Consider the following 9,138-nt stretch of genomic DNA (forward strand, 5'->3'; position numbering starts at 1 on the left):
CCTGACTCTAAAGCACAACAGAGCACAGATTTAAAAGTAAACCCAAATGTAAACATACATACAATAACTCCATTCATTCATCCTGTAGCACTTAGCACCGAGACTCACAGCAAAGCTACACCACATGACCAGTGGAATAAAGAGATGACATCATCGGTCTCTTAATGTATTTTTAATATTATACTCACAAATTGTCACATTAACATCAACTTTCTAGAATCCAACGAATAATCAAGTACTCATGCCCTTCCCTAATCAGGTTGTAGGTGTGTCAGTCCCCGTTGTCCTCAGGTTGACCTATTATTACGTCACAGACTGAGTGCTATTCTCAGTCTATTTACCATCCATGAACTTAAAAATATGAAATTCTGTAGCATAAATTCTGTCTCTTCATCAGCAAAAAAAATTATAGATATTGCCATTCTCTTGCTCTTAACATGTTTACATACAATTGAAACGTGCGGTTTTAGTCGGACTAAGGCCATAATTAAATTTCATTTTAATAACATCATATAAATGTACTGTTTGTCTAACCTCTCTTCTCTTCATCTGTTCACAGGTTCAGTGGACAATGGCTTCTTGAACACTTTGAAAGAAACACCTGGAAGATATCCTTTTTATACTCTTGCCTCAAGGATTCAATAAGTGAGGTCATGCTTATAAAAGGACAAGTCATGTACGTACATGTATGTTTGTCGACTAAGTGGCCGTGAGGAAATGGTTGCTGGGCAACAGGAGCATGGACGGTAATACTGTCGAGGTCTAGGAACCAGTAGAGTTCAGTAAACTAGCAGGTTAGTAAATATTCTGTAATGATAGAAAACACAGATGAGGCTGCAATATTACTTATTTTTCTTTAGGCGTACACGTAGGTTATAGAGAAGAGTAATAACAATGGAAATCTAAGGTATAAAAAAAAAGCAGATAATAATAGGCGAAAGTCACACAGATAAAGGAATTCTTCAGGTGGGGAATTTTCAGACAGGATGTGAAGGTGGGGAGAGACCAAAAAAATGACCTTTCATAAACTAACAAACACATCACAACTGAGAGATTTCACACTTTATGTAGAATATAAACACTAACATATACTTAATAGCCAATAAGAATAATGTTTGAAACAAAATAAGCATACTCATTTAATTCAGACTAATACACAGCACTAAAAGAGTCTTGCTGTTTATAATCTTCCACTAAGATGATCAAACAATTATGAAAATGATTTTTTTTTTTTTTTTTAACAAGATCCTTTTCATGTTACACAACCTGTGTTACTGTTCTTAACTGGCACTCACTGTGCTGGAGGTGTTGGTGTGTTTCTTCACCCTGTGGTCAGTGGTGGGACTGACCGGCTTCCACACCTACCTGATCTCTCTCAACCAGACCACCAATGAGGACGTAAGTGCAGTCTCCCTCCATGTTTGTTTAAAATTTGACTACAGATCAATGTTTCTTCACACGTCTGCTGTTTGCTTACTCGGGTCTGAATCATCGCTTGTGATGCAGCGCTGTGCATTCACGCCAAGTTTGTTTAGTGTTCTCTTTATGCAAGTGGACCTGCGTGTGTTATATTTATGTTGGTGGTAAAATAAAACCACGTGAATATGATGTTTGCTATTAGACTCTTGGTCCAGGTTCAGGTCGACCACGTTAACATTTCATCATGTTTGGATAAAATTCCAGATTCAGGCATTGATTGATTGATGTATTGATTGAGACGCATAATGTGGCAAAGCACAAAAAAGTGAAGAGTGAGATCCAAAATATTCAGACTGTCATGATGCTGCAAATAGTCTTTTCAGCATTACTTTCATCCACAAAGACAATACTAGAGAGGCTAATGTTTCACTTGTAAAATGGGCTTGAAACATTAGATGTGAGAGCAAAACCCAATCCCGTTCACTCGCAGAAAAGTAAACTGAATAAAATCCTGTTTTTCTGTCCTCCACTTATTAAAGAGTTCATTTAAAGTATAAGACGTGACTTGATGAAGATTAAAATGACGTTAATTGTCAAAGGTCACTTGAGAATAAAGACAAAATGTAGTTTAATGTGTCTGTAAATATTATGATCCACCAGCGTGGAATCACGTGGGCTGGAAAGATCAACATATGTTCGCCGCGGTGTAAACAGCACAGTGCCTACACACCGCAGAGCTGTTTCCTTGGCGACAGCACCGCCTTGTTCACAACTGAAGGACAGAGGGCTAGTAAAGTGGAACTTGTTAAATGAGGCCATTATGTTGTGATGCTACTGGGAAAAGTAAAGCAAATGTGCAAAGTCTGTGAAAACTCTACATATGAAATAGAATTGAGCCTTTTAATCATCTTTTAACTTTCTCCAAATATTTGAAAAATGAATTATCTATAAGGAATAATGCTGAAAACAAAAATGTTTTTGTAAAGGCAAATGTGGCAAACCGAGCATGGTTGGTAAATCAGCAGCATTTGGACTTGTCTCTGCTCACCAACAGGCCACCGTAGTTTGATAATCATCTCAAAATAAGCAGATGCACATATCAGGCTAGATGATGGGTGGTTGCTGATGCAGGTGGATGAAGTTTCACAGCTTCAACAGTGTGTGTATCGTGCATTGGAGTCTTTGTTTGGCCCAGATCTGACTGCAGAGCTACAGCAGAGACAGAGCTGTAGCAGCAGCAGCGCCAGTGGAGAGGGTGGGAGGTTTCTGCATGCTGAAAGCAAGAGAGCGAGAGAGTGCGCTCATGCTTTTGTTGTAATGATTCATTTATAATTCCCTTTCTTCTGTCCTGTGGGATGTGTGGCCTCATTTTTTTCCCCCCTATTTAATCAGAAATGACGCTGTGAAAGCGTTCATCTACAGTGTTGCGTTGCTCCAGGAGGCAAAACAATGGCCATTTCAATATCTGTGATTGGCCTAATAATAGTTGCATCGATACCTGCAGGGGCTGGGCACGCTGCCAGAAATACTGCTGTGGCAGAGCGGGTGAGAGATGGAGAGGAGAGGAGGGGGGAGGAGGGGAGGGAGGAGAAGAGAAGAGAAGAGAAGGGAGTTAAGGAGGACAGAAAAACAGTGGAATAAGGGCGAACAAGAGAAGGCACCTTGAGAGTTGTAGCTGCTCTGGTTTCCCATAGGATGACACATGGTCTGTCAGCCGTGACACACACACACACACACACACACACACACACACACACACACACACACACACACACACACACACACACAGAGGGAGAGAGGTTTGCACACTTTCTTCTTCTTAGTGCACAACATTGACTTGCGTTCTTTTGGACAGGCCTAAACAAAGAGTATCCTAAACCATAACCACAATTAAAATCTTAAACCTAACCAGTTCCTCAGAAATAAGGTTCTGATTCATTAGGGACCAGGTTTTGGTCTCTATGACGATTACTGGTCCTGACAAGGCCAGAAAAGGTCCTAAAAAGATGACGCGCACACACGCACACACACACACACACACACACACACACAGATAAACACATGCTGACCTACATGTGCAGTGACTTGCAGGAAGGTCAAACTGGAGCTTTGTAAATAAATAGTGATTATTATATCAGTTACATGTGCTCTAAAGTTAGAGCTGAACCGTTGATGTAAAATATCTAATTGCGATGTTTGTGACAGATATTGCGATTGCTTTTTTTTAAAAGTCAAGCTTCACTTCATGTTCACTGTGTACTACGGTATAGATTTAGGCAACAGCACGACACAATAAATCATAAACTTTTTATTTTCTTGCAAAGATGAGAACTGTGAGATATGATTTGGTCCCAAATACATACTCTGTGTTACACATTTTATTCTGCAAGGAACATAGAACATTCAGCCCTAAAATCACTATACTATAAATACTAATAAAATACTACTTGATTTATATTTTGGTTACAGTTGACTTAAATGAATTAGTGTTAGTGTTTACTCGGCCATAAACAATTAAAAATGAGGATTCCACAAAATAAAGGTTAATTTAACAAGTGAGGGGAAGGTCCGCTTGTATCTCTATGATGGAAAGTATGTAAATGTATATGATGACATATACAGTCTTGTATAAAGTACCTTAAAGGGGATACTTGAGTAAAAGTACAAGTATCACACCAGAAAATGACTTTGGTAGAAGTTGAAGCCACTTTTTAAGTAAAAGTCATTTTCTGTACTTAAGTATTAAAAAAAGTAAGTTTCTGATTTAAAATGTACTTAAGTTTTAGAAGTATTAAAAAAGTGAGGATTTAGGATTGAGTCACGGTGGATTAGTGTTAGAGGGCAAATTGTCTTTCAACTGGTAGGTTGTGGGTTCAATTCCTGGCTCTGCTTGTCTATATGTGTCCTTGTGCAAGACACAACCCTATGTTGAAGCGTGTGAATGGGTGAATGGCAAAACTGTAGAGTAGAGCAGCTCATCAGGACTAGAAAAACACTAAATACACACCATTACCAACTCTTCTTCTGATTGTATTTGGTAGTAACCAGTTACAAAGAGATAGAGGAAATGTAGTGGAATAATGTTTTAAAGCTTCTAGAAATATAAACAACAAAGTGAAGTACAGATGCGTGAATGTTGCACTTAAGTACAGTAATGAAGTATTTGCACTCAGTAACATTACAACACTGCAAAAAGCTGGTTTTGCACTGTACGATTTTAAAGAGCTCCATTTACACACTACAAAATATCTAAAGAGTTAATGTGCTCATGTGCTCAAGTGAATTAGTTAAAGTCTCTGTTTGTTGCTGGCACATCAGTGGAGAGTATAAATAAAGCCCAGTGAAGGACTTTCACACTCATCAGCACATAGAGGGGAAAAAAACAAGAAACAGGGATCATTAAAATCCCTTCAAGATGTTTTTAGTAGGTCAAAGCCATGCCTGTGGGAATAACATCTAAAAATGGAGCAGTGCTTTTGAATAAGGTATAAGAGTGAGCGTGAGATGGTCGGGGTGTGTTTTCCAGTGATGGTTGTCGTGTTTAATTATTTTTTTTTTTTCCTTCTTCTCAGATTAAAGGATCCTGGTCTGGAAAGAACAGAGTCCAGAATCCATACAGCCACAAGAACATCATGAAAAACTGCTGCGAGGTTCTGTGTGGGCCCGCCTACCCGAGGTAACAACACGTACAGTCTCTCACTGGGCAGATGAATTGATTTTGTATTAAATACCTGTTTCAAGTCAGAATCCGGCGTCTTGTTTTATGTCACACGCGTTCTTCAGCTTTATCGCTAAGTTCTGTACCCGGTGCCTGTGATACATTAGTCTCTGGCTCCGACGACTCCTTCGGGTGAATAACAAGCAGGAGGCCGTCGGTGACTGATCACTCTGTCTCACTTTTTAGTGTGCTGGACAGAAGAGGACTGATGCACGAGGATTCGTCTGCTTCTGCCACATCTGCTGCGCCGCCCGGCAACAGCATGAGCAGCAGCAACAGCATGAGCAGCAGCACAGCGCCAACAACCATGGTACACACTCACACAGATGCAATATCCTTTAAAGTACAGTGTTTAACACATGTATTAGACCTCTGCCTAAAGTCACAGCCGCTATGTTTCTGTAATGGTTAGTACACCAGTATGTAGAAGCTCTTTACACTTTAGAACACAGAGCATTAAATGCTCTACTATGTTAAAACCGAGGCCATAAGAATGTACAGTACAGAGTGTCTAATAGCACAACCGAGACAATCATTTTCACCAACTATATAAACACACCTGAACAAAAAAGTACTCAAAATGTTCAAAATCTGATTGAATTTGTGAAATTTGGAAACACGCTCGCTTTAGTGAACAAAAATAAAAGGAAAAAACCACAAGTATCTTTTAAGATACTTGTGGTTTTACTCAATTATCCCTTTGAGGTGCTTTATACAGGACTGCACGTAACCAGAACTGATGGAGCGTTGTGTTTTTGAAATGGCTGGCTATAATAAGTTGGTAAATACCTGAGCACAAAATGTAAAAATAGATGTAAAAGACGGAAGAGGCTGAATTGGACTGATGTTGGCCCTGCAGGAATCAAGGTTGTGAAAATGATATTGTGTCTGACACGAAAAAGTGTTGTTTATTTGTATAAAGCTGCAGTGCAGCATCTGTCGTCGGTGCTGTGCCTGTCTGTTGTCTGTGTCTGTCATCAGTGGCTCACACAGTGTCCGCCTGCCTCTCTTCAGCATGCTGTCCTCTGCCTACAGAAAACCACGGCTCCACCCATCCCCAACGAGCACACGCCGGAAGACGTCAAGCCAAGCATCGCCGCCTCGGAGCAGAAGAGCCCCTCCCCCAAAGAGCAGCGCCCTCCCACCCCTAAGATCCCGCCGCTGGCTTCACCGGAGACGGATGCGGATGCGACCATCACCAAGGACAAGACCCATTAGCTGCATGAGGGGACGGCCTTAATCAGCCACTCCCCCTCCCTTTGCAGCACCTTCCCTGATCAGGAACTGGAACATTAATAATCGATGTCTGATGATTACTGTGCAGGTGACCTCGCTCCTCCTCCGACCTTTGTCCCACATTCAGATCCGAGGAGCAGAGTTTGTGCTGCCGCAGCTCGTCCTCCTCCCTCCTTCTCCTCAGCAGGAGCTGCAGGAGTGTGTGACTGACACAAACTCCCGCTGGAAGAGGAGGAGGAGGAGGAGTAGGAGTGATGTAGTGGAACACTAGCAGCTTCCTCCAACTCCTGAATACTGCATGGAAAAGACAGGCAGCCTGTGGGAAAACTGCAATGTAAACAGAAAAACAACAACAACAACAACAAAACTCTTTAATGGGTTGTTATGATCGTCACTACGACTTTTCCTTATTTAAAGTTGCATAATGACATTTATTGTGAGAAGCCAGTTCAAATATATTCCTTTACAAGTGTCTGGCAAAGACAGCGACAGAGTCGTACTTGTGGACTTGTGTATAAACCTCCAAACATACGGTCAGTTTTTGTTGTGTGCACATTACATACTCTACATGCCCCTATGCAAGCCATGAGAAGGTGTGTGTGTGTGTGTGTGTGTGTGTGTGTGTGGACACGTGTGATGTCCAGGCAGGGGGAGGGAGGACATGTAAAGTCTGAGAACTGACTGAGAAAATCACTAACGGCTCCTTCCAGGCAAATCAAAAAAATTGACCTTTTTTTCTGATTAATGCTGCATTCAGTACTGTTCTTACCTTTTTTCTAACACAGTTTGATCCAGACTTGTCCTTCCATTTTTTTTTTTTATATAAGAGAGGATGTTGCGGGACGCCATGAGACAAGGAGGTGGAGCTGGGGTGAAAGTGAGACCTGACGTCCCGATGACCCCCGAGACACTCGTAGTAACAGTGCCTTATCGTAGGTCGTTTAACAGCGACACCGTCTACAGTGTTAAGTAAAAAAACAACAACACTCCATTGACTTGCCCGTAGAGTAGTGAAAATGTCACGAGAAGATTTGTGTCGCATGCCTGTGTCATGAGCATGAAGCTACGCGTGCGACGTGGCGAGCGTTTGCTTAGCGTTCACACTGAAGACGGTGTGTGGTTTTTACAACGCCAGCTCTTTCTCTACTTCCTGTCATTTCTACACGTCAGTATTTACAACAAATTTAAACGAGCATTTAATGAAACTGCGTTCACCTATGAGAGGAGAGTAAGGGCATATGATTGCACACGTTTCAGGCGACATCGGCACACCTTTTGTTTTCTCTTCAAATCTTAAGTGATTGTTAATTATTCTGCCTGTGAGCTCGAGTGCCTCCTCCTGCAAATCACATCAGAGCTGATTCCCCCCCGAGTCTTCTCTTCTCTTCTCTCTCTCTCCGTCTCTTCCTGCCGTCCTCTGCCTTTTCACAGCCAACCCGTCTTCTCCTCCTGTCCCTCATATGTGTGCAGTGAGGACGTCGCACACGCCTGTGTGTCTTTAGTGTCTTTAGTGTCTTTAGTTCGCAGAGGTCGCTGCAGCCGCTCACGGGAGAGAAAGTGAAGCAGATTCTTAGTATTTAGAGTTTGTCCTAGTGATTGTGTCATTATGCAAGAAGACAGATTTAGTGTTTTGTGAAATATACCTGTGTAGAAATTCTAGTTTGTCAACAGCATCGTGTCAGAGGCCTAAAAAAATCTGCCCCCGGGACTCAGAATTCCTCCTTAATCCCCTTAAAGAATTGACTTAAAGATAAAAGAAAATTTGCTGGGACTGTATGATTATTTTTACTGGAGCAGTTTAATGCTCGTGACTGATCAGAGATACTAAATAGTAAAATATAAACGTGTGACATCATTTTATCACTGAAATACCTGCACTAAGTCGATTGTATTGAAACATTGACATTTAGCTGATTGAGTCAAGCCTAAAAAAAAAAAAAAACCCTAAATATTCTAAAGAAAATTCACATTTTTAAAGCTTGAAATCATTTTTTTCCCCTCAAACTAAACAAATGAATGATTGCTGTCAGTTTTCCTCTTTTTTTCCTCTTGTTTGATCAGCACCTTTTTTCCAGCGTTCACTGTTGAAGGAGGAGGAGGAGGAGGATGATGACACGTCTGTTGGAAGATGCTGTAAAGTGTGTGGCAGTATTGTTTTCTGTGAAGTGAAGAACGTGTATTTAACTGAGATATTTGTTGGGAACGCGGATCGACGATGTTCGGCTGTAACGAGAAGTACTTAACCGAGATTAGTTTTAGTGACGTTTTCTTTGTGGAAAGTTGTTTGAAGGCGGTTTTGCGATGTGTCCGATCAAGAATGTATGTGATCCATAAATGAAGGGAACCGATTTTTAAAGGGACAGTTGACGTGTGTGTGTGTGATTCCTGTGTCGAATGCTCTGTTCAATCTATTACATTGCATCATGTATACATATACAGTACTATACCATTGATGAAGCTCTTATTTATGTTCACTTTTAGTATCAACACTGTGATTATATGTATTTAATTTGATTTACTTCACTGCTTTTTACATGATCAATGTGGCAAATAAACACTATTGTCTTATTATTTTAATGTTTTTTTCGCGTGCGTGCGTGCGTGCGTGTGTGTGTGGGGGGGGCTCTGTTCCCTCTTTGTTTATTTTTTATTAAATGTGCAGCAGAGGACGTGTTTGTGTACTGGTATATTTCTGCCCCTGGAAAAATACAAACAGTATAAATGTAATTTTCTCCAAAGGACACATTAAAACTGGTTTATGGCTT

The 9,138-nt window shown here is 40.9% G+C and overlaps 1 protein-coding gene across 2 annotated transcripts in view; it reads left to right on the forward strand.

Annotated features, from left to right (window-relative positions):
- zdhhc9 (zinc finger DHHC-type palmitoyltransferase 9) overlaps positions 1-8,944 on the forward strand; it is a 30,386-nt gene extending 21,442 nt beyond the window's left edge. The window contains exons 6-10 of one of the 2 annotated variants that reach the window (XM_058649905.1): positions 560-608; positions 1,296-1,398; positions 4,992-5,095; positions 5,324-5,447; positions 6,152-8,944. In XM_058649905.1, the coding sequence (XP_058505888.1) occupies positions 560-608; positions 1,296-1,398; positions 4,992-5,095; positions 5,324-5,447; positions 6,152-6,355 (584 nt within the window). In that variant the 3' untranslated portion in view covers positions 6,356-8,944. The remainder of the gene's footprint in view (positions 1-559; positions 609-1,295; positions 1,399-4,991; positions 5,096-5,323; positions 5,448-6,151) is intronic. The other variant, XM_058649906.1, reaches the window with a different exon arrangement.
- Positions 8,945-9,138: the final 194 nt, after the last annotated feature.

This window comes from Solea solea, chromosome 14 (assembly GCF_958295425.1).
Source record: "Solea solea chromosome 14, fSolSol10.1, whole genome shotgun sequence".
NCBI classification, from domain to species: domain Eukaryota; kingdom Metazoa; phylum Chordata; class Actinopteri; order Pleuronectiformes; family Soleidae; genus Solea; species Solea solea.